This window comes from Xiphophorus couchianus, chromosome 2, assembly GCF_001444195.1.
Source record: "Xiphophorus couchianus chromosome 2, X_couchianus-1.0, whole genome shotgun sequence".
NCBI classification, from domain to species: domain Eukaryota; kingdom Metazoa; phylum Chordata; class Actinopteri; order Cyprinodontiformes; family Poeciliidae; genus Xiphophorus; species Xiphophorus couchianus.
Genome location: NC_040229.1, coordinates 23,343,782 through 23,370,550, shown reverse-complemented (window position 1 = coordinate 23,370,550; position 26,769 = coordinate 23,343,782). Strand labels below are relative to the sequence as shown.

The window sequence follows — 26,769 nt, the reverse complement described above, 5'->3', positions numbered from 1 at the left end:
TTGTCATCTACCCCGAAGTTATACTGATAAATTAGATAAACCAGCTCACTGACGATATATATATTTTTCAAAATATGCAAATGATTATTTTTAATATTGATCAAATTATTGATTTTTATTAATTAGCAAGTGTTTGTAAGACCCTATAGAGCATTTTGAGTGCCACTGTGAACCTGGATAGATGCTAAAAGTTTGGTATGAGGCAAAAATACATTAAAACAAAATTGTTTACTTTTTTCATCAAGTGATTTAACATTTTTATGTGACTTTGTCTATATTTTATTGTCCTATCATTATTTTTAAGGCAAGAAATCGAAGAAACCGTTCCACTAATTTTTCTACATGTCCCATACTCTTTGAACGCATCGCCAGATTTGTTGTGGTTCTGATTAAACCAATCAGAGAGCAGGACGGGCGGGTCCTTTTCCTCCCTCCGCGCCCCGCCCCTTTCTCTGATAGTCTGCGCATCCCTCATCCTCGTTTCAGTCTCTGCGGTTTAAGGCTCGGGTTCGTCGTTTATCGCGGATATTTGCGTTCTTTAACATTTTAAAATCGACACTACAGCAAACAGCAATATTGAATACTAAAAATAGAGCGTTGCTTTTCACGAACATTTCGTGAAATAACCGAATTAAATCCACCTGCGACACAATCCAAAACGTGGAGACTGCGGGGGAGGTTTTTTTTCTTGCTTGCTTCTTGATAGAAAAAAAATATATATATAAATAAACAAACATGAAAACCAAATTTATCAACGGGGTTTCGTCTTCCCCTTCTATGTCGCTGGGCCTCCTAGTGACCGCGAACGCTCTGCATGTCCAGCCCGACACCCAGGAGGACTCCAGGGAGCTTGTCCGCCCCGAACAGCCGGACCTGGAGACCCGCCGCAAGGCTTATTTGTGGTGCAGGGAGTTTCTGCACGGAGCCTGGAAAGGACTGGCCGAGGAGGACTTCGAGATCACCATCATAAGGTTACAATGCGTCCACACTCTGCATGTGTAATAGGCGTGATAGAGACCAGCGGTTCTGTTGATCCATTGTGTGAAAAGATGAAGTCAGACTCAAACCAATAATAATGAGTCAGAACAGCCATGTGATGTGGTGATGCTAAGCTTCTTAATTTATTGGAAATGACTGAATGCATCTGGTTAATTTAGTAAGGTGAATCACTGTAATTGATCCTTCCAGATATTCTTTAAATACTGTTATTTTTGTATTTTTGTATATTCTAGTATAGGCTAAGAGCAGCAACGTCCTATATTTGCTGGCTGGATTTTTGTAGGAGTGGAAGGTTTATTTTCGCTGTTCATTCTCACAGTGTTGAGCAGGTTTTGGTGGAGAACAGAAAAGCTGCATGCTTTGCCGAAATGTCGGTCCTACTACCCAACACTGTTTAATATAAAGCTAGATAGGAAAAAAAAATGATGCCACGTTTGAAAGTACCGGATGTGACGTTTAGGTAATTTTTTTGAAAAGTTATGCAGATGTAAATTGTAAATTTCAGGTGTTTAATTCAGTAAAACTAGTCATTCAGTAAGTCTTATTTAACCTCAAATGTGCTTTTAGATGTTGCTATTGAGAGACGAGTTTTTCAGTTCTTTCTAAGAAGAGTTGAATGGTAAAGTTTGGATGGAATCAGGTTTAAATACATTCTGCAAAAATTTAAGCTTAAATGTTGATTTGAATCTAAAAGCAATACCTGATTTGGAGGCTTAAGATGAACATTTCTGACAGTTTTTTGTTAAACTGGTTCAGATGTTGACTTAAGGATGCTTAATTCAATAAAACTGATCATCTTTATTTTTTACCAGAAGATGAGTGCTACATGTTATACCTAAGGTACTTGGTTCTTGATCAGTGGTCTTCTTTACTATTTATTCACAAGAATTTCACAGCAACCTAATACTGTTTCCTTTTCTTTACTCTTGTTTTCTTTATTTTTATCTAATTTTAGTTTAAATCTTTAATTTGAAGAGATATTAGGCTGCATTTGCAGATTTAGAGACAAATATTTACTCCAAAGAACAACATTTAGAGAAAAACAGGAGTAATTTAGGATTTTTTTAAAAAATTAGGGTCCGAATTCAATATTTATGCTCTTTTTGGAAGTTCCAGATGTCAATCTTGAACTATTTCTTGGGGAAATCGATAAAGATGTTCCTCTCTGTTTTGTCTACAGCGTCAAACAGGCCTTGACTTGCTGAGCCAGAGTTGCACATTTATACATAAGTTGAAGTAATGCCAGCGCACACTTCTGTCTTCACTATATCCTGATAAAACAAGTTGCTGCTCTCCTTCTGTCTCACACAGGAAATGTGTGGGTTTCTGTTGATCTGTTGTTCAAAAACAGCTTCTATTTATTTGGATTTTGAATATTAGAGCCAGGCTACGACTATCCAGACCGAGCCAGACCAGGCTCGGTCTGGATATCTACTGCAGCTCAGGAGCTAATACTGTTTGAACTGGTCACATTAAAGTAAGGGCGTAAATCCCATCTCATTATTGGGGGGGACCATAAACAGGAAAATTTCGGCAAAGTTACAGTGAAATGTAAGGTAAAATGTGGTTTAAAAAGATTTTAAACCACATTAAAGCTGCAGAACAAAAATGACCAGTAATGCACATGAAACACGTGTTTTTCTCAGTAAGCAACCTGCTAAGCAGTAAAACTAAAATTCAGATATTGCTTAGATATGAGTCTTGTTCAGTCTCACTGATCTAATCTCTGCTACACCTTTACAAAACTTTAAGGTTCTAAACACAAAAGCTTTAATGAGTAACTGCTCTTAATAAAATTTCTCATAAACATTGATTTATTGAAATGGCTCCCAATACAAGTTATGGCCTATTTAAATTATAACTTGTTAAGTTGCTTTATTTTTAAGCCTTTTTTAGTTTTGCCATGTCCTGGATGGCTGAGAACCAACAAGTAGATAGAAATGAATATCTGGGGAGAATCATAATTTAAACGTAGCGCTTAAAGCACTGGGCCTTATATAAACCTCCCCGAGGCCCCCGGGATTTACGCCTATGCATTAAACATAAGCAGAAGCTGCTCTGAGGCTTTATCAGAACCTGAAGAAAACATGAACGTTGTATACTATGTTCACTACTGTCACACTCATTCCATGTCTTGTTTTTTTTTTTTTTTTTCTCCAGAGGTGGTCTGAGCAACAAGCTCTTTTTGTGCAGCCTCCCCGACTCCCTAGGCTCGGTCGGGGACGAGCCGAGGAGCATCCTGCTGCGCCTCTATGGGGCCATCCTGCAGGTGGGAGTTGTTTCAGTCTGTCAACCATAAGCCAAAAAGTAGGTCAGACTCCTCACCAGGTTGTAAAACTAAGAAAGTAGTTCCCTGTCAGTGTTTTTAGTTGTTTTTTCTTTTCTTTTTTTTACACACAATTAAGAACCGAAATGTAGAATACATACCTAAATCCTCTTTGAAGTAAAATCGTCAAACTGTTTGCCTTTATCTCAGAGATGACTCATGTAACAGGGGTCAGTGTGATGTGTCAGTGCCACCATCAAAGGTTACTGTTGTGTGTGCGCCTGTAGCTCATATGCCTATGTTAGAGTATGCATGCATGTGTAGTAGTTATGCCTTCACGTGTGTGGGTGTGCGTGTGTGTGTGTGCGTGTTAGCCATTGTTGTACATAGTGATGTACCCCCATGGCTGTACATGCATGTGTTCTTTGCCGTAGGCTTCCCAAAGGAGCGTGCCTTGGGCACTCTTGTTCCCAGGTGAACCCACCAAAAAACACGGTACAGTATGAGATCTCTGAAATCTCAGCCTAATATAAAGATGTAACACACACTCATGTAGCACAGCGCCAGGAAGACACAGGGTGGAGGGAAAACAAAAAGCTGCAAGCTGAATCTTTTTCCCTCCCCTTCTCTAAATCCCTGCCTTGTGATTTCTACTTTTGAAGATGTCAGCTTAATTTTTTTAAGTAGGGGACAGAGTGGAGATTTTGGCAATGCCTGCACGTCAGCAGATCCCTCAGCTAAAGAAAGAACGATCTAGCTTCCAAATGCTTTACATCTTGTGCGATTTACAGTCACTGGAAAAATAAAGCTATGAAATATGAACGCAGTCATGTGAAAAATGAAAGGTCAACATAAAATTGAGGGGCGGGGGAATTTTTTACTACAATCAATTGAACAAGTCTTCTTCCTTGGGTAAAGCTTTTGCTCTCCGACAGATTATCTCAGACTTTCCTCTACAATAATTTGAGGAGCTCATTGTTAGGACACCTACTGCAAGCTGCCCTGCTCCTGTGACTCCAAAGCAAGACCAAATAATCATTGCTCCTCCTCCGGGTTTTGGAGTTAGCATAAGTTGTTTTAGGACAGTTAAGTTTCATTTCCTCTTCTGCAAAGATGGTGCTGTGAAATACCTCTAACACGTCTCGTCTGTCTCAAAGATACTGATCCTGGTACCCAAGACAAACTTTGCTAATCTGAATGCTAAAGCTTTTATCCAAACAAGCTATAATTGTTTTATTAACTTTAACATTTAACTTGCTAACTGAGGCCCGGAAAGTCTGCAAAAATCTTTTACAATTTTTCTGAGCTTTGCACAGCGTGGCTTTGGGGTGCGAAGGGTGGCATTTGCTGGTGTAATCACTAACTGGAGGATCAGCCACCATCTTAAATGGTTTTCAATAGGGCTGCTCAATATTAGTAAAAAATAAAATTTCAGTCTCTAGTATTGCAATACTTTTTAAAATCATCATCACCCTCTATAAGCTTTAACATCTCAGTCACTAATCAGGTATGAAAGTGAAAGTTCATCCAACAAGCTACATTAGTTATTAGTAAACAGAGTTTTAATGCATGTTAAATATCATACCATGTGAAATATCATAGCAAAATCAAATATTGCAGTTCATTTAAGCTGTAATAATGCATACATTGAAACTGCAAACAACTGTCAGCTGATGGATTTCAAATTAATAAAACTCCAGTTTTCATGGAGCGGTCACTCTTGTTTGTTACCCAGTCATTCAGTCCAGTTAATCAGCTTTACCTATTTGCTCCTATGAAAGAAACAGGATGTTCTTAGTTAACCCAGTGATTGTATTGACAGTAATGGAAACTTTTTCCCACGACTATATTCTCGCCCGACACGGTTACATGCTGAGTCCACAGACTCATAATGCCAGACTCGTCTTGTAGCACGGATGCTGGTGAGAAAACTCCTGCAGAGATAAACTCCAGTCAGTCGCAATGATTTCAGAGGATAAATGATAAAGGCTGAAGGACTTTGAGACGTCAGGACAACATTGACTAGTGACCTGCTGGCATTTTCTGATTTGTAGAAAAAAAAAAAAAACAAACACTGTTTGCAATAAAACAAAGTAAAAATAAATTAAAAAACCGCCCAAGACAAATATGTCGGCTGCCTTTCAAGGCAATTTATACCCCAGCTCACATTAACCGCTGACTTAATGAGAGCTGCATTAAGTTATTGACTTGAGTCTGTGTAATTACTAATGGGTGCGTAAACAGTGTTTATTGCTCGGGATGTCTGAACGAGCTGAACCACTGCGTCCTTCACCAAGGTAACCGCAGCCTTCTCTGCTTTCTCACAGCAGGAATTAGCGGCATCTAATCAAAAAGCTAATATGATTAAAGAAGACAGACGCCCATGTTTAAGTGCCCAGCTACTAATGATTAAACCAGCTTTGACCGCATTGGAGACAGGGTTTCTCAGCAGTGAAGACATGCAACTCTGGCCTAGAAGAAGGTTAAATTGGTGACAGTAAACATTTGGCACTCGTTTCTCTCTGGGCTGATGTCAGCTTCACGTCAATCCAGATGTGTAAAAGGATAGCAAGAAAAAAAGATGAGCTGTTTAACGTCTTAAAGACTTGGTGTGTGTTCGAACTCATACTGTACTGTTCGTACTGTAGGGGTGGTCAGGGCTTTTAGTTGATGATGCTGCATGTTTGGCTTCGCCTTTATTCATGGATAGTTCTTTCCTTTTTCTCTTGTTGATAGATGTCCTGTAATAAAGGGGACTCCCGACAGTCAAACAAAGAGAATCACTTCCAAGTAAGTAACTGATGTTGGTGCTGCCGTACATTTTGTTTCTCTGCCCTCAAAAGATGGTTTACAACAGAGCAACCCGCACTAGGATGTTCCAGCCTCTCCTGGAACATCCTAGGAGAGGCTGGATGTTCACTGGAACTGGATGTTCCAGGGAACATCCATAAACTGGATGTTCACACATCCATAAACTGTTTTAATCCCTTTGAATTTACTTTTTTTTTTGCTCGCAAGTCAAAGCCAAATATTTAGAGGGATTCACAGGGAAATCAGTGGATATCTTGAACTTACGCTAATACGTTGATGCCCTTTTTTTAAATCACATTTCAACCACAAACTCCAATGCATTTTATTGGGCCTTTATATAATAAACCAGATGTCTGAAACGCCAGTCGAAGGCCAAGGCCTGATCATTAACTACTCATTTGATTCAGTGGTGTTGAAGCAGGGACCATCAGGACGTTGCATGAAACTGGCACTCGAGCACTGGAGTTTCATTCCCCTGTGATAGACTGACATAGTAACTCATAATTGTGAAGTGAAAGGAAAATGGCACATGCTTTTTTAGTAAGTTTTGCACAGAAAAATCTGAAAGTGTTGTGCACATTTGTATTCATCTCCGTTATTCTGCTACCAAGAAATAAAATATCGTGCCACCCACTGCTTTCTGAAGTCTTTTTGTAGAGTCAGCTTGCGTATAATTTAATCCCAGAATAAGGCTTTTTTTTGGAAGGCTTTAGTTTTTTGGGGTTTTTTTGAAAATTAGTGAGCAAGCAGCATGATGAAGACAAAGGAACGCAGCAGACAACTCAGAGACGTTCTGGAAAAGCGTAAAGAAGGATTAGATTATAAAACAACAACTCAAGCTTTTTCCATTTTACAGAGCTTTTTTCAAACTATCAAATGAAAATAGGAACTGTACTGTGAACAAACTCGATTTGGAGCTAGGTCAACATTCATAAGATAAGAAGCATGAAAAGTTGAACAAAGTGCTCTGCTAAGAAAAGACCAAAATGTAACAAAAAAAAAAATGTGAAGATGCAATGTGAATCATGCTTAGTATCATGCTTTGGGGATGTTCTTCCTCTTCAGGAACAAGATGAACTGCTCAGAGTTAATGAGAAGTTAACTAGATACTGAAAATAACTAAGTCAGCAAAACACTTGAGAAAGGAACAAGTGTTTTGTGTCGGGGCTTTTGGTGGTTTTCATTTCTGGGTACCTTGGGTAAAAAGTCTAGGTGTGGCACTATAAATGGGGAAAAAGACAGTTCCATACAGCATTTCCTTCCACTTCACAGTCATGCACTTCATGATGGTATGTTGCATTAAGGGGGAGGGAAGACTTTCACAAGGCACTGTAAGTTGACAATAGATTAACCTCCTGCCTGCTTCTCTTTCATCCTGGCACGGCATGACTCTTAAAAACAAAGTTGAGAAATGTTTTTGATCCATCCCATTGTTTTCCCCCGCTCTGTTTCAACCAGTTAAATCCTAAACAATGGAGTTGTGCTTCATTTCAAAGCACAAAGCCAACTTAGCTGTGACAGTCATGTTGGCTATGTTGTCCAAAAGGTTCACTCTGTCGGACAACATAGTGGCGAAGTTTTCTACCTTCAAACGAAGAGCACACATACAGCAAAGCAGGATACTCTTTTCCTGACTTATAGAACTTATTGTTTTGACTACTAAGTTTTAAATAAAAATAAGGGGATCTAATCACAATTTTTTTTTTACCATAAGCATAGACAATGTGGGAATTATGGTTATTTTGAAGTCTGTTAAATTCTTGTTATTGGCTGACAGAATATTGTGCTGTATGTGCAAAAAAATGAGGGAAGTGGGAAAAAAAGAAGCCTAAAATATAACAAGTTTATAAACATTATTTTAAAGTCTTGCCTTCAAAAATACAAGACAAATTCAGCAACCTGACAGGACCTAAGAGAAAAGAGATATCAACCAAAAAAATCATTTTCTATACAAAGAAATAAGACCTTTTTTTGCATTAGTCATTTTCTTTAAAATAGGCAATTGTGCAGGATTTGCCTGAGCCTTAATATGTTTTGCTTTTCCATGTCTCTGTATATTATTAACTATTGTTGCCTTCAAAGGCTTCAATGCAACCCAGTTCCAACATATGTGATCCAATTCAGCATCTCAGCAGACACACCTTGTGTATTTAAAACTTTGAAGATCTAAATTAGTAAAGGGTTTATGATGCATGGATATTATTCACACAAACTCATATAGAGCTTAATACTATTCTCTAAAACAGTGTTTCCCAACCCTGGTCCTCAAGGCACACTGTCCTACATGTTTTAGAGGTTTCCCTGCTTTAATGTGCCTGATTCAGCTGATTGCAGTTCAACAAACGCCTGTTAATCAGTCATCAATTGAAATCAGCTGGACTGAAGCAAGGAAATACCTAAAACATGCAGGGCAGTGAGTCTTGAGGACAAGGGTTGGGAAACACTGCTCTAAAAATGTAGACTGAATTCACAGTTTATATCAGGGTTAGTATATGATGATTGTTTATACCTTACACAAACTCCACCATCAGGATGATTCCATGAACCACTGAGTCAAGCTCCTAGTAAAGGCAACATTTACAACAGGACCTTTCCTTTATGCAGACACTCAGATCCACTGACCTGGAAAATGCTCGATCTTGCAACACATCATGTGGTTGTGACCTTCGAGTTACATCCCGGAAAGCCAAACAATGACTCTTGGTCATGTGGTCATGTTGAGGTCATCAGTCAGTTAACTGTCATTACCACGCTGCATTCTTTCCTTAAAGATTACTGCTTCACCTCAGCGGCTTCATTCGACTTTAATCCGGGTTAATGCAGAACTGACCCTGTGTCAGTTTCTAGGTCCAGCTTTCCTAACAATGCTGTCTGGTCAAGGTAGATCCGATCTGGATTAGAGCGACATGGAAGACGTCACTGCGGTACATTAGCCTCTAACATGCATTCTTAAAACCCAAGGGATGGAGACACAGAGAGATTGTGCTAATGATAGTAAACAAAGGAGGCTCTTAACCACTTAAATGTTGCTCTTATTAATAGGTAGCAAAAGGTTATTGAGCCCTTTCACATAAGATGTGTTAGGTATTCATTTTAGTTCTTGTTAGTGTTGCGGTTACTTTTGACAGATTAATGGAGAAAATGCGTCACTGTATTCCTGCTCCGTTCAGAAGGATTTGGCTGGTCATTAGTACCACCCCCATGACTGGCTTATTTACACACACAGTAGGGGGAGATAAGCACTGAGGTCAGAGCAGCAGCTATTGGCAGCCCTCGATGCACCTGCGACATCTTTCCAAGACCAGCCGTGAAATACCTCAGAGCAGATAAGCAGCACTGAAGCATGTCCAGAGTAACAATTTGTAATCAAAACACTGAGTAGGAGAAAGTCCTGCATCAGACCCAGTGTGTTTGGGGGGGGGGGGGGGGGGGGAATGACATGAGTGGGACACAAGCAGAGGATACCAGCTATACTACAGGAAGCGTGTGTTTCCGGTCTAGCTTCAGGAAGGCGTGGGTGGAAGGTCTTTGCTAGAAATTGTGAAATACACTTGCCAAGAAGCCTCAGTGGCCTCAAATTTATTCTTAGCTGACGGTTCAACGTATGAAGAGAAAGTGAGATGAATCCAACAACGCTGACGTTGAAAATAGGTCAGGGGAAATGAAACAGGTTGACGGAGGATAGTAGTGGCATCAGACAGACAGTCAATGTGGGAGCAACAGAGTTCAGTCAATCTGGCTTTGCTGCTTCCTAAAGTCCAAAACAAATGGCTTAGTGGATATCCACAAAGTTAAAGGTCTGCTCAAAATGTGATCTATTAAATAGCTGTTAATTTAAACTTACATTTTTAATGTAATTTCCTGAAATTGCTTTTAAATAGACTTTTGTTTTTAAATAATTCAGCTATGAACAGGGAATATTCAAAAACAGCTGCACTGTGAAAAAAAATACATATATTTCACAAAGAAACTTTAGAGGCCACAATAAAATGTAAAATAAGCACATGAACAAATATTGATTTAAATTTAACAAAGTTACTCATAATTTTTGTGAAGTGAATTGTTGTCCTTCACTTCACAATGGTTCATTATTTAACTCTAGCCTATTCCATGAAATACAATGAAGAGTGTGGTTACAATGTGACAAAATGTGCAAAACTAGAGTTAAATATACTTTTGCAAGGCACAGAAATCGATTTTTATAATTTTTATATTATTATATATTTTTTAAATCTAAGAGCAGGACTGGAAAAATGAAGACATGGCGAGGCAAATGTGGTAGTAAGATTAAGTTTCAAAAGAAAAGGAGAGGAGTATTCTCAGCTTCTCCCAGTAAACAAAATTCATTCACACAAAGGGATGTAATTTTTTAATGTGGTTGTTTTCAAGACTTTAGAAAATATCACACACATATTAAATATTAGCTTAGCTTATAAAGACATTAAATAACTTTTTGCCTGACATAGAATTAATGTAAATTAAAGGAGGTGCTCCTCCTACAGAAATCTTTCACTCTTAGCTAGACATTGGTATAAAACATTGGTAAAAATAGCAGAAGATATTAGATTTAGTTTCTGTAGAGAGAGCTTATTCACTGGAGTCTTTACAAGTGCTTTGGATGTAGACTCCCTGTCAGCTGGTTTGTCATCTGGCGGTATTTGTGTCAAGATGATTATGGTAATGTGGATAATTCACGTTGGAGATTTGAAAGCGCATGTGATCAGCATTCTGCAGATAAGGCCTTATGTAAGGCAGGGAATATTGTTTGAGCAAAGGAAACAGGGTGAGCTGCAGAATCATCTGTTCTGCATAAACATTGAGTCATTTTAGATGTATTCACTGTGCCTTACATATATCTAAACTCTTCCTATGATAACCAAAGTGTATGCCATGCTCTCTCTGAACATACAACAGTTTAAAGAAAGTCTCTAAGATAAAGTCTTTCATTGTCATTTAAAATATATATATATATATATATTTGGAACATTTGCCTTTTTTGGCCTGAAGCCTTATCATATAAGAAACCAAAATCCAAGTAACCTCTCGGAGCAGTACATTTAATGCTGAGTTTCTGTGTTGGTGCTTCAGAACAGTGTTGTTATTCAGAGGTCCATCACAGTTTGGACCCAAACATCTCAGGGAGCGCAAAGTGAGTAGTTATGTTTTCCTTGAGCTGGTTTCCTGCTGAACAAACTGTGTGAAACACATTCCCCTTTTTAATGTGCCAAAGATCACAAGTCATAGAGCTAAACGCATGACTATTGGTGTTTCATTGTCTTCCATAATAGTGTTGTATCAATATGTAGCATTTCTTTTTCCTACCTCTCGAAGCTCCAGTAAAAACAGATAAAAATAATGATATCTAACAATTTATTTACTTTGCATCTGTTAAACAGACATGTTAGGAAAACTGCTAATAAAATAATCATAATTTTTTTATTACAAATTAGGACCAAATTAACCACAGACCTTGATGACGTCAATGAAATGTTTGACAGATTCTACATTAAACTGTACACTTCTGAATCCAAGAACATCATTGCATTAATGAAGAACATCCCACAAATTAGTACACAATATAAGAGCCTGTTAGAAACTGAGATGTAGAAAATAAAAAAAGCTGCATATAAACTGCAAAACTCATAAACCCCATGCCTGGATGATATACCACAGAGGCCTTAAGGACCAGACTTCACCTGTTACGCTACAGGTGTTTGATGAAGCATTAACTAAAGGCTCTTTTCCTCCATCATTTTATGAACGAATATATCACTTATCCATAAGATAGGCAGGAACCTTTTAAATCCTGGATTGAATAGATCTATAAAATATACTAAATATTGATTGTAAGATCCCAGCTAAAATTTTGGCAACACTCAAAAGAAACTCTCCAAACTATTGTATCCTAAGATCCAACAGGTTTATAAAAGATAGGTATATATTTGATATGAGGTTATTAAATATTAACTACAGTCAAGATATTGATCGATAAGGTACAGAGTTACTACTCTTATTAGATATGGAGAAGGTCTTTGACAGAGTCGAGTGGGATTGTCTGTTTTTGGCCCTGGCAAGGTTTGGATTTGGCTCTAATTTTATATTACCAGTAAGATTATTATGTATACACACCCAGGCTTCATTATGGGCCAATAATCAAAAAACCTTTCACTTTCAGGAGTCTCATAGAATCAATGGAAACTTTAAGGGATACACCGTTTTTCAAGGTCGATTTATCCAAAGGACCGTTGCTCCTTCTGACCAACTGTGAGATTTTTTTCAAGTTCCTACAAGTCTGCAATTTTGCAAAAAGGATGGTCTTATCCATTTTACAAAATTGATTAGGTGAATTTTGTAATTTTTAAGGACCCATGGTGAAATTAATAAATTGGAAACAAAAGAACTCACCATTTTATTTTAACCTGCTACAGGATATAATTAAACATGTCCAATTAGGAAATATAACATTTTTGAGATGCAGGACAAAGTCGACACCTCCTATGTCACATGGCAACCTTTCATAGATCATGTTAATAAATAATGATGTCGGGTGGTGGGAGAGATATTTCACCTCTCCCACCAGCATTCCCATACACAAACACACACTTCCATCTTTCGTCTTCCCTGCCCCTTTTTTGTTGATTGTTCTTCAGAAAATACTCTTTAATAAAAAAAATGTTTAATTGTTTCTCATCCCCCAATCTATCAGATTGTGTTTTGAAACAAAATGTATCCCCCAGTTGATCAAGAGAAGTGATCAACTGGAGGATTTGATTTTTATTGTTTGTGGACGTCGCTTGTGTGTCAGAGTTAAGACTGAACCAGAACATCAAGACAAGGTTCCGGGCCGGCTATGGACTTTTACATGGGAAAAAAAGTGATTAATTGCTTAATGGATTGAAATTTATGTAAATTAACATGCTGAAGTCCTGTCCATACTGTTAAATAGGATTGTCTTTGTTATTTTCTACAGATTCAGCCAAATAAATAGGATCAAATTGTGTGTTTATGACAGGCTACTAAATATCGGAGGAGGCAAATAAAAAATGGTTGTGTTCTAAAATGTTTGGGGCCTGGAGACACGGCTATGTGGGGTTCGACTCCTGACGCTCAGACATTTGCTGTATGTCTTCCCTCCTCTCTGTTGAGCCATTTCCAGTCTAATTTAATGCAAATAACAGCCACTAGTGTCAGAAAAGAAACTTTTAAAAATGTATGCGACACCCCTCTTGTTCATTCAGTTTATTAGCCTTTTTTTTATATGTTATATTTATAAGTTATTTGTAGTTCTGAATTATAGGGGCAAACATGTTGTGTTCACTCCAATACCCAATGCCTTTCTTAAAACAGAGTCAGGCACTGGGGTGAAAAAAGCATCTATGGTTTAAAGGAAAACTTTGCACAGTACATTACGTGCTAATAGACTATCAATAAATACAGTGTGAAATGTCAAAGGTATTCTCCAACAGGACAAATCTGTTCCAACCTTAGTCATAAACCTGTTCAACTTGTAATTTTGAAAATTTAAATTTTTTTGGTTTAGTAATCTGCCAAAGTCTCTACAGAATAGATCGAGAGTTAAACAAGTAACAGTCTGACAAAAGTAAAAGTTGATGGAATGCTTTGTCAAGGCACTGTACCACAGAGTAACATTACTCATGTGGGAATGTGAGACTTTTTTTTTTTTTATTAAACTTGAGCTCCTGCTGGACTCTTGATTGGAAGTCTCAGCATGATAGTATCTGCATGTATCTGCAAGATAGATTGAGCAAGACTAAGCAATCCTTCCTGCTTGGGCAGCGTCAACAGCGACTACTCTTCCGAGACTGCCAAGTCCTGAGAGAGTTTAATCCACCTCTGCACCCTGGCAAGCAAACCCAAACACATTTGTTTTCTTCAGAGTCACCCATCCATGTTACCCACTCCAAAACTTGCTTTACAACCTTTTTCAGGCCTGCCTATCACCCTGGGAATGCTTTGGCATTTCACACGTCACTCATCAAATCCTGGTCCTTTAAAGCAACTTTTGTAGTATGTAAAAATGTTTAACTATTCACAATTTGTTTCTCTCAATTTTACTTGATGAAGGCAGGGCAAATATATTTGTGCAGCAAATTTCAGAAATAAGGAGGGTCAAAGTGTTTCACATGATGAAAACATAAAACAACAGACAAACACAAAAACATTACATTGCAATGGTAAAATAAAGGAAAATAATGTGAAGTTGGAAAACAAACTAAAATTATTGATGTTTTAGTTATTAGTGAAAGACAACGCTAAAAATAATTTTTTCCTTGATTTGGAGGAACTGTAGGTTTCAGCATTTTTGCAGTTTTATGGCAATCTATTTCAGATTAGAAGATTATCAAATTAATGTTTCTTCTCCATGTGCGGTTCTAGGTTTTGGGATGCAAAGTAAACCAGAACACCTAAATGGTCTGAAAGGTCGATAAAACAGAAACAGATCTTTGTTGCGTTTGGTGCAAAACCATTTGATGATTTATAAACTAAGAAAAGGATTATATTTTTAAGTCTAGAACTGGGCTGATGTGCTTTATTTTCTTAGTTTTAGTGAGAACACGAGCAGCAGCATTCTGGATCAGCTGCAGCTGTTGTCTGACTTCTTAGCAGACCTCTGAAGACACTGTTGCATAAATCAATCAGAATTAGTTTATCATGACATTACTGGGACATTTGTTATTCAATCCTAGAAACGTATTTGATAGAAGGCTGACTTTGTAATTATCTTTATATGTCTCAGAAGGTTCAGGACTGGGTCCATCCAGATGTTGAGCCTGATCACGAGTTTCTAACTTTAATAATCCTGATTATTAAAGACTCTTGATTGTTCCTGTTTAGGTCCAAAAGAATTACTTGTATTTTTATTCAGCTGAAGAAAATTATGGCACATTGTGAAAAATTCACCAGTTTGCCATTGGTTGGTTCTACGTCTATACTTGAATGGGTTTCATAATCACCTGGTGACATTGCAATGAGCTGCTCTTATGTTATAGAATTAAAAAATATAATCGTTGGTGTGAGCCTTTCCCAGACGTGAAGAGTTTTACGTTGTCTGTTGCAGGGAGCAGAGGCCATGGTTCTGGAGAGCGTGATGTTCGCCATCCTGGCTGAGAGGGAACTGGGTCCGAAACTCTACGGCATTTTCCCTCAGGGCCGCCTGGAGCAGTATGTCCCCGTAAGTCAACATGCTTTTGTTTGCATGTACAGTCCCTGTGATTGTCTCAAACACGGATTAAAAAAGAACTTCCAATACATTAGCCAGATTTTGGGGTATTAATCTTCCAGATAGATTCCAGCTGAATACTCTTCTTTTGTCAATTCAAAAACAAATGATGAGAAATTGCTGAGCTGGAAGGCTGGCTTTAAAATTATGATGTACAGTACAGACCAAACGTTTGGACACACAGTTGTGTCCAAACGTTTGGTCTGTACTGTACATGTGTCCATCAGCAGGTCTCCTGTCACCAAGAAGCCATAACCATAATTTCAGGTACTTTCACATTTCACAAGTTGAATTTATAGAAAGAAAAATATGCTACAGGCTGATTTCAATGCAGGACAAACACACAGTGTTTGTTTCATTGCTCTGCTGTGAACAATGATAACACAATGAGCTACTTTAGTTTGATCTAAAATGTTTCCTTTTGAAGTTTAGAGTGCAGTGTACATGCTAACGTCTCTTGTGTGAAGTTTTTAGAGAATGTTGTGACTTTGTAAGCTGGACCGATGCTGGATAGCCTTACTCTATTTTAGCTGCAAAGGTATGAATAAACACACCCTTAGATACAATCTGGGAATTGAAAGAATCTGACACGCTGATAAGAAGACAATTTCTAGCATTAGCTGTAAAGTTGCAAAGGGCAGGTGGAGGAAGAGGATTTAACTTCTCTTTTTGGCTGCATTTAATGCCAACAGAGAAAACATTGTTCAAACATGTCCAGTTTAGAAGTTCAAATTCAACATGTTGCCCAAGTACTGATACCCCTTGAACTATTCGAAATGTTGTCACTTGTCAAAAAATGTATGTATTATGTGAAGATTTCATGGTAAAAGAGACTAACACAAAGTAGGGGATAATTGCAAAGTGGAAAATGAAACATGATTTTAGTTATTTTATATACGTTTACGTGATTGCATTCATCTAATTGCTTTTGGAAGTCACCAAACTAATATATAAACTTCACTAGAACACTAAAACAGCATCATGAAGGCCAAGGAACACAGCAAACAGGTCAGCGATAAAGTTGTTCAGTTCATCATCTAAAATTGGAGCGGGTATGGAGGAACTGTCAACTTATCAAGAAACTAACAAAGTAGGCAGGGAGAGCATCAATTATAGCTTTCTGGCAAAAGAAGATGTTGCCATTGTTCAAAGAAAGATGTCCTATTTCCAGTTTTCAACACACTATGAAGAAGACACAGGCGCAACAAGTTGCTTAGGTCAAATGAGAGGACAGTTTTACTTTTTAGCTTCTATGAAAACTTTAGTATATTATATATAAAAATAATCTTATAAATAACTCACTGGAGAAGCATGGACTGAGATTCTTTTTCATAACTGAGCACAAAAATGAGTTAACAAAACCGCCAGCAGATATTTAACATGGATGTCATTGTTTTTTCTTCACTGAGTTTGAGGTATGGCTTAAAACAAAGCTGATTGTTGCTCACTCAGCGTGGAAAACATTGATCTGTAATGGAAAAAGCCGACATTGCGAGGGAAGCGTGTTTTCTCGTTTAGACATTTACTGGAAATCTATTTACAGTCCTGCGCTAAACCAACAACATCATTCTAAAACTTGTAACGTACAAAAACACACAAGCAGTGTTTCAGGTTCTAGCAGTTCATCTGCAGCAGATGACTTCACATCAGAGTAACTACAAACAGGTACACAAAGACAGAAATATAGTCGATCGACTCAAAGGATTGAAAGTTTATGGATCTCTTTTAATTTATTTTTCCCCATGTTCTGTTACTGGGAAATATTTTGGATGTCTTAAATAGGGTTTCACCCAGAAAACTTGCAAAGCCTGGTGGGATGGGAAGTCCATCAGCAGCTTGACGTGTTTTTGTGTTATAAAATGTTAAAAGTTGACAGGATATTCAAAATATGACATGTTAGTTATGTTATTTGAAGACATTATTGGCAACCCTTAAACACCAAGCATACCAAAGTATTAAAAAAGAGGCAAACAAAAAAAATTTAATGAATATCAGTAATTTCTGCACTTCACTTAAATCCCAATTAAGTAATTAGCGAGTGGATCTTAAAACAGTTTGTAATGCTGGTCACATTCAGAGCCGGCCCAAGGCAACAGCAAACTAAGCAGTTGCTTAGATCTTCAAGGGCCCCATTAAGGCTTGAAATTTTACACAGACCAAGAATTTTAACATGTCTATGGAGAATGGGAGTATTATTAATGAATGGTTTCAGCTTAAATAAGTACAATAGTTTAAATTGTTTAACATTTACATTTCAGATTTAAAGGAGTTGGCAAGTTTTCTCTGTAAAAGTGCAAATAATATCCTTAATAGTTTGATTATTGTATTACCATGTCAACAATCATGATGCTATGAGCTAAATCTTTGTGATTGAGCGTGGTTTGTTCACAAATACCTCCCAGCAAATAATAACCAATTATCAGTGATTGCTTTTAAGCTTAAGCTGTCCCGCTCCTTCAGATTCCACCAAGTCTGTTTTGTGGTGCTGATGTTTTTAACAGGACAATGGGGCTCCTAAATTATGTTCTGCTCAAGACCCTATAGAACCTAGGGCCAGCCCTGGTTGCATTTGAAAGTAAAATAAAATAAAAGGAATATCACCTAAAATGAACAATGATAAGTATTTGTATGCTGAATTACATATTATTAGGGTACAAAATTCAAGTATTTCTTGTATTACCTTTTCTTTGTTTAGTAATATCTGCAGCTTGGTGCTGTATTGTGATTTGCTGGTTGTGATTTGTCTTTAACTTTCAAAGCAAATTCCGTATTTTCAAGGAATACTAGATGAAAAAGATGTGTTAACGATTGACTAGTGGTTTATTTGGATTAACTTCATCAATTTGCAAGTGCAGACACAGAGCCAAGCATGTCAAGGCACGTATTGAGTGACAGTGTGCGAGATGTAAACGCTTATAATAAACTGGGGGAAATCCTGTTATAGTTGTCTTCATGGTGAATTCAGTTGTAATAGAAAAAACTGTGACGTTACAGAGCCGTAAACTGGACACCTGTGAGCTAAGCGACCCCAGCATCTCCACTGAGGTGGCACAGAAGATGGCCAGGTTTCACGGGATGAGGATGCCCTTCAACAAGGAGCCAAAGTGGCTGTTTGGGACCATGGAGAAGTGAGTCACTCAGGCCTCTGTGTCACCATTCAATTAATCGGCCTTTGAAAGGTTTAGTTATTCAGTAACCTAGGGTTTTTTCCATGATAACATGTGGTACTGCTGATAAGTTATTGATATATCAGATATTTGAAGTGCTTTCACAACATCTGCTACGTTACATCAGCTTTATGCCTGCTTGAGGGAATGAGGGCTGTTGTTTCATTCCTCTGAGGAGTGGAACAACCTCAGAGGAATGAGGTTGTTTCACCTCATTCTTGTAGGCACCTATAATTTGCTCTTATCTCTCTTATTCTGTCATCCTGCAGTTTGACCTTTCATGTGAAAACTTCCACATCAACAAAAAAATATGAGTTTTCCATATACATATTGGAAAATGAGAAAACTGCAGTGAGGGAAACTGTTAAACTATCCTAAAAAAAACAGTCCCCATCCAATGAAAATTATGCCTGTTACGCAGAGCAAGCTATTGCAGAAATAAGGATTTTTGCCCACAGGAAGCACTAATGCAAACATTTAAGTATCACAATTCTAATAAATAAAAAGTCAAATAGATTACAATTATGCAAATTTGCATACACTTGCAAATTTGTAGACAAGTGCCAGGCAAAATGTCTTAAAACATTTGTGTTTTTGACATCATGACATCATGAAGATTATACCAAAAACACAAAATCCCAGCAACAATTTCAGTATGAGCCCAGTCTCACTTCAACAATCTAAAATCAGTGTCTAGCCTAAGTATTTCAAGTCAAATAAAGTTTTTGATATGAACTGTCTTGGAGTAACTGCTAATTTTTTCACCAGGTACCTGAGCCAAGTCATGAGGCTGAACTTCACCAGAGAGTCCCATCTGCGCCGCTTCAACAGCATGCTGGCCTACAACCTGCCACAGGAGATGGGAACGCTAAAGTAAGCTACCAAGATCACACATTTATGGAACATGTGGATGCACAGCTTTAAAACTGAGCTAACTGATGATGCGTCCTGATGTAATGTTGCAAAAGGGCAACAAAACATTTAAGAAGCACATGAGAGTATAATTCAAATACTCTTTGTTCAACAAACATGATTCTAAAATCTAAAACCAAAGTGAACAGGCTGTTAATTTTTTTCAGCCATATGATCAGTGAAAAGTGACCTGAAGCTTTCAGTAACAGATGATTAAATAACACCTGGATAAACAAATTGGGAACCTTAAGCATAAGGTGGTACTTGATGTTAATTTCCCTGGATATACATTTCACCATCTTAGCATTGAAGCAGCTCTACTTTTTTATGTGTGAACAGGTTCCTGCTGGAGTCCACACACTCCCCTGTTGTGTTCTGCCACAATGACTGCCAAGAAGGTAAAACACACCTAAACACACAATGTTTATCTTTACTCTGTATCTGTTTGTTTTGGTCCTTTTTAGAGGAACTGAATTTTGCTTCTTGGGTTACTTTTAGGAAACATCCTGCTCCTGAAGGGCCGCCACAGCTCAGACAAACAGAAGCTGATGCTAATTGACTTTGAATACAGCAGCTACAACTACAGGTACTAAATTAGCAACATAACGCAAAACAAATAATAATAATAAAAATAAAAAATAAATACAAGACTGAATAAATGCATGCTGTGATGATCATGTTAAATTCTCAACGGCATTATGAATCTTGGCCATTCTGACTTTCCATGGTTCCACCACTCACTCTCCTTTACTGAAGCCAGTCACACAGCTCACTATAAATAGTGAAAATGTCTTTAAACTCCTCTAAAATACCATATCTGATCTGTCTCCCATTGCTTTTGTGTGGAGTGCTTTAGTGATGACTGTATTGTTTATTTTACTTAGACTTCTCTTATGTTACTGGTACATTAGGACTAGATATGTTACATCCTTAAAGTGTGGGGAATAATGATAAAGTAAAATGTGAAAGAAATACATAAAGTCAATAACTTAGTTTCTGTTTGGAGAAAAAATGAAAAAACAGCATAAATATAGAAAAGTCGCTTACTGTCGAGACTGTCATGGAAGTTAAAATATTACACCATCCATTCGTCCTTTTTGACTTATACAACATACTTGTTACAACTGAAGGTAAAATAGTCACTCGATTGTTCTGTGAAGTGTCACTGTGCCTGTAAAATATATAACGCTGCCCCTTTAACTAAAATTATGCGAAACGAAGGTACAAAATCTTTTTTTTTTCTACAAACTGCAAATCTCCGATTACCCATCCTCCTTCCAGTAACTCTCCTCCCATTTGACCTTCTGTCCAATGGAAATGAGATGAGCTCTGCTTGCAATCTGCTGTAGAGAGGGACAAAACCAAAGTCAGAGACAGCGAAGCTGTAGGAGAGAGAAATCAGGCACTGTAGTTTCATCAATATTTGTTGACTGGCGCTTGTAACTCGGCCTCACTGCAGCTGTTACGTAATCACCGTTCTGCAGATTACTAAGGGTGCCCTGCATGGAGAAAATGGAAAGACCTGAGTGTGACTTTGAGGCATGATGGTGCAGTGGATTTACACTGCTGTTAATCTAAAGGAGCACTTTTTTACAAATTTTTTTAGGGTTTGGCATGTACTGGTACTGGTTAGGTTTTGGGTCACGCTACAGAAGTTAATGAAAAATTAATGGAATTCAATGTGAAATCCTTGTGACGATAGAAAAACCTACTGGGGTGTGTGTGTGTGTGTGTGAATTCCTCAGTGGCTCATTTATGGGAAATGGAGTAGATCACAGGGAACTCCCACCTCCTCCCACCAAACTTCAGCCTATCCCCTGCAAATGTTGCACAGCAAACACATGACCTCATGGTGCTGGCCCACCATTGCGCTCACTCTGACCCTTACTGGGGGGTGTTTGGGTTTTTTTAGGTCTTGGCTGATAGGCATTGGCTCGAAAAGACAGCAGAAGGGGAGACCAGCCCCATTTGGCACTTCCCAGCAGAGCCAAGGGAGACTTTGAGACGAAAACAATACAGTCCTGATAAAATGTGTGGGAAATTATATCTACTGCAACACAAGAGGCCACTGTCTGTTACTTCCCAAATCATTCTGACCATTAGAAAATTACTTTGAAAAATCTGTCATATGCACATGCAAATTGTATTTAGTAGAGTATAATCTACTTTGCAGTTCTGGAAAAATTGATTTTCAGGACTGTTACAATCATATTTAAAATTATATACACCTTTGCTCCCTCTGTTGGATTAACGGAAAGTTGCAGCATTAGCTGGACAGTATGCTTTATCACTTTCATGTAAGCAACAGCTTGGAGTCATTCAGGTGTCTTGACAAAACGTTAAGATGGAAACAGATTAGAAATAATCACACAGAAGCAATTTTTGCTGTTTATCAATCAGGGAATGGTTAGAAAGATATTTGTAAATAACTTGGTGATTAAAAATAGAAAAAAAAAACTCTCTGTTGCAGTACAGCTTATGTTTACAAAGCTGGAGCTAAATGAAGCACAAGAGTTATGAAAGAATGTCTATTTGTTTGGATTAGACCAATCAAATACGCGCAGCAGCAGCAAACCAAACAGGACACATCAGGTGAAATGACTCAGACAAACTCTCAAACATAGAAGAGGAAGTGTCATGGCCACAGGACTCGGGCATCTTGCTGTCACTAAGGTGAAATATTTCAGAATTAAATGTGTGGCCTTCGGCTCAGCTGCTGAAACTTGACTGAGAAGTCATCCAGATAAAGATTTCTGTAGAAATTTAAAATCTTCTAAAAGTGGTTCTAAAGTGGTTCTAAAGGTTTGCATAATGAAGCCCAGATTTGTTTAGGACAGTAGCCTGAAAAAGATGCACTTGATGTTCCACTGTGACACATAGCTTTCTGTTTTACATGACTGTACTTGCCACAAGTAAAGTTCATGAGGCAAGTCAGAAAGAAATGCCTCTCTATTTTTAGAATGTTCTAGACATCAGGAGATATTAAAACTGCTCAGAATGAACATTTTCTGATCATTTAAGACTCTTACAGCAGTAAACACAATCTGCTATCAAAGCTTTAGAGAATGGGAGAAGAGTTGGTTTAATCTACTTGGGGCTGGTTCTTCATCAAACACAACGAAGAAACAAAAGGAAGCACTGGTGTAAACATGTTTTAATTAAACCAAGGCCCTTGTGCTTTCAACACAAGGGCCTTTGTTTACTTGGCCTGTTTTAGAGGCTTCTGCAGACAGAACAGAAAGTAGAGAACATTTATTATTGATACTCTAATGTAAAGTGTTTTTTTAATAAATCAAACACAGGAGGATTTTCTAAAATAAAAAGAACATGTGGTCTCAATTGTAATGCAGACCTTTTTGTAGATGTTATACAGACACAAAATAGTGTAGACATTATTGAAAAGATATTATGTGTGTTGTTCACTGAGATTTTATAAAGTAGGAAGTAAAGTGAGATATTAACAATTTCAACAACAACTGTAAATAATTCAAATAGAACCAAAATATCCTATAAATAAATATATATTTCTTGTGAACTTGGCACTTTATAAATAAACCAAACTGAATTAAATCAAACATTCAGACAGAAACAAACAGAACAAAGAGGAATCCATTCTTTATCATGACCCTGATTAATGAAACTAAAGGCATTAACACATAGATCACTCCACTGTCTGTTTCCGTTGCAGAGGCTTTGACATCGGCAACCATTTCTGTGAGTGGATGTATGACTACACCTGCGAAGAGTTTCCCTTCTTCAAAGTTGATACCCAGAACTACCCTTCAAAAGCCCAGCAGGTCCATATCAGCTCGCTTATGCCTCGTGCATTTTGTTCTTGACGGATGATTAACTGATGCGAATGTCTTTTGTGGGCAGCTTCACTTCATCGAGAGCTACCTGCGAGAGTCCGACCAGGGCTTTGACAACCTGAGCGAAGAGCACCAGATGAAGCTGAAAGAGGAGCTGTATGTGGAGGTCAACAGGTCAGTTTAATGTCTAACCTGACTAGCATGAAGATAATACTTTCAAAGTGTTTTTTCTAAGAAGTGCAAAACTTTCTCTGCGTTTGTTTCTGTGGGTAGGTTCTCACTTGCATCTCACTTCTTTTGGGGCTTGTGGTCCATCATCCAAGCGAGACTGTCAACCATTGAGTTTGGATACCTGGTGAGCCTTTTCTTCTATGTACAGGGATAAAGTTGGCTTCTCTACATTTTGTGTTTTTCATTGTCGTTGGTGTGTTTGTATGTGCAAATGGCAGTAAGCACTGTGTCAACACCTCGAGTTGAGATGAGGACAGAGTCCATCAGAGCAGGTTATCATGATAGCCGGACAGGATGTGATGATCTTGTGGTGAACAGTTATTTAAAACCCTTGAATCCAAACAGATTGATGTAAAAAAAAAAAAAAAGGAGTTATCAACTATGCTACTTTTTTTTAAAACACCTTATCAAAGTAACTAAAATATTGCATCCCACTGCACTTGATGTTGCTAAAATTTTAACATTTTTAACAGCACAATATGCTTCAGAAAAAATGTTGTGGACTCTTTCTGTCATAATCAAAGGATTATTAAAATAGTTTGATCCATTTGGGCACAAAAATGCTGCTAAACACCAGGGATGGACTGGTGTTGTATTCCCACAGGACAAACAAATTAATAAGCAAACTAATTTTAGCTTTTTAACTACAGAAGTTAAAAACTCAGACCACTGTCAAACTCATTGCCATGTGTTCATGAACGCTTGATTGTATTGCAGGAGTACGCCCAGGCCAGGTTTGACGCCTACTTCCAGCAGAAGATGATCTGGGCCGCCTAATGCAGCAGGTGACTGGGTGATTAGACAACACATTGAGCCAAAATGTCAGCAGGAGGACACAAAGGCTGAGAAAAGATTCAAAGATCCACGCTTTACCTACTCTCCCCATCTTTAAAGGGGATTTTGCTGCCTCATGTTGGTGTTTTGTTGACCAAAGCCAAAACTTAATCCAATGGCTAGGCTCTTGAGTTACACCTCCAAATCAATCGCAGCTCAAAGTTTACAATGTAGCTACACAAAGGCCAACTGAAAAAGAAAAGGCACTGACTTCTACTAACCTTCTTTGCCGCTCAGATGTCCTCTCTGCTTCTGCTGGACCATACTGATGGATGATGGATGATGGATTTGAGTAGGTGAATGGCAGATTTGGGTTACTGCTAGAGCGGAAATGTTAACATTGCATCAATGTGTATGTATAGAACATTCTCTGATGGAGATGCTCTATGGGAAGGAACCAAAACGCAGACTACTCTGCCTAGTTTTGCTCACTGAGGCAGCCAGTTGCTAACTATGTGTATTATAATATATTATATAGCGTTCAATGTGCCAGTAGCCTGTTAACTGATGATGGGCTGAAGGGGTTGGTGAAATTGTGACTTGATTTATAGATTTTTCTGTACACTTTTGCTGTGATTTCCTTTTTTTTATTTGGGTGTGTTTGTCATTGTCAGACCAGAACTTTTTAAAGATGTGAATACCTTCCTCCAGATGATACTCGAAGGCATAAAATCGTCAGTGCTTATGCCCGAGTCTTTGTGACATCCTTACTAATCATACTCACAACTGGGCTTTATATTTTTTAAAGCAGAAGTATGGAGTGTTTAAAGTGTTTTATTTTATTTAAGTGACCAATAGATACACATCTCTGTACAATTTACTGAGCCAAATACCTTAGCATGTTTTTATGGACATTGCTGCTAAACGCCACATTGACAATTGTATACTAGAGACGGCTTTAGATAGAGCGTTGCTTCTTTATTTCTAATAATGGTTTCTTGGTGATTGGTCACTCGTGTGTTGACACAAGTGCCTGGTACCACGCTGCCTCTGCATTGTACTCTTCATCCAGAGTAATGACACTGGCAGTCGAGGCATCAAAGCTAATCTGTTTTGCACAAATCACTAAAGTAAACGTCGTAAATAATTACTGTGACAAGGAGGTAGTTGAAAGATTTCTACAATTTAGAGACCTAGGTCATGTTAAAAATTCAAGCTTGTATTATAATCTGTGTTTTCAGTCTTGGTAAAAATCGTACTGCATTTGATAACAGAAATGAAAACAGAAAAGGGCAAACGGTCTCTCAAGTTTACCTCAACTATTATGCTGTTGAGTAATAGACATGGATCCAAATGTTGAAACTGGAGAAATATAATCACTGCACTAAATCAACGGACGCCAAACACCAATTATATATGTATTGCAGTTAAATACAATATTTAGTCTCTTGTGTTTAGTAGTTTTTCATACCTTCTGTTTAATTTGCACACTGGGCCTCCCTTTAACGTGGTTCCTACAATGCTGAAGTTTGTTTCCATTCTTAATTTCCGTATTTTGTTTTTTAATGGATAAAAAATGTGATGTTTTATTAAAAAAAAATACTTAACAGGATTTCTGTATTACTTCATGTCTAAATGAATTTTTTTACATTTTTGATTTGTCATATCATATTGTGAAATTAGTATTATAGCCATAAGTATTTTTCTTTTTAAGTCATCAAAATCTGCAGACGTATTAAAAAATCAAAATTGGACATTTCAGCTATTTTTTTTTGCAGTGCTTGAGTACAGAATTTAAACTGGACTGTTTCCTAAACTCAGTCTACTTCAGATTAATCAGGGAAAGGGCTGAACAGCTACTTTTTAGTTTTTATAAACTGAATAAATACATCCAACAATCCACAAATTGTGCTTTGTAAAATCAGGAAAACCCTCACCCCACTTTCCTATTTAAAGCAGTTTTAACCTATTTGACCAAATTAATAAAAACTTTAATTTTCCTCAAGTTAAAGATAACAGCTTTTTAAATTGGACTATTTAATAAAGGATAAAGGAAAAGCTAATCATAACAAAGATAATTAGCCTGAATGTTGAGACACACTACAGCACTGTTTTTATTCTGTTATACCTCTATACTAACATAGAATATTTCCTATGAAAAATTAGCATACTTTGTGAACAGTTCCTTATTTGGCACATGCTGACAGTTGCTAATACTAGTCTAAAGTCCAATCCCATTAATCCACCATGCACGCTTTTAAAATAAATACATCAAACTTGGTGTATGCAAGATTGAAACATTTACTTCGTCTGTCATTTTCTGCTTGGTTTCCGATTTCTGCCCCATTGTCAGACAAAACTAACTAATCTACGCTGCATACATTTTGCCTTATTCCTCTCCTTCATCTGATCATAAGTGAATACTTTGGTGGGCATCATGAAAAATGCGAGCTATATAAAAGCTGCAGTGATTGTAGTGAAAACCTTTGAGCACTGTGAAGCATAACAGCAACTGATCACTACACCTGGAGCTAAAAACTAGATTCGAACGTCGATTGA

At 37.7% G+C, this 26,769-nt stretch overlaps 1 protein-coding gene across 2 annotated transcripts; it reads left to right on the top strand.

The window, feature by feature from the left end:
- Positions 1-448: 448 nt before the first annotated feature.
- Positions 449-26,769, top strand: chka (choline kinase alpha). Of its 2 annotated transcripts, XM_028034153.1 has the most exons (12): positions 449-971; positions 3,160-3,268; positions 6,002-6,055; positions 15,156-15,269; positions 18,312-18,445; positions 19,253-19,357; positions 19,736-19,794; positions 19,895-19,982; positions 23,085-23,193; positions 23,273-23,379; positions 23,479-23,560; positions 24,154-26,769. In XM_028034153.1, exons 1-12 carry the CDS (start codon positions 736-738, stop codon positions 24,211-24,213), a joined length of 1,257 nt encoding a protein of 418 aa, XP_027889954.1. In that variant the 5' UTR covers positions 449-735; the 3' UTR covers positions 24,214-26,769. The 2 variants fall into 2 exon arrangements, with proteins under 2 accessions (XP_027889954.1, XP_027889963.1); XM_028034162.1 differs by lacking the exon at positions 6,002-6,055.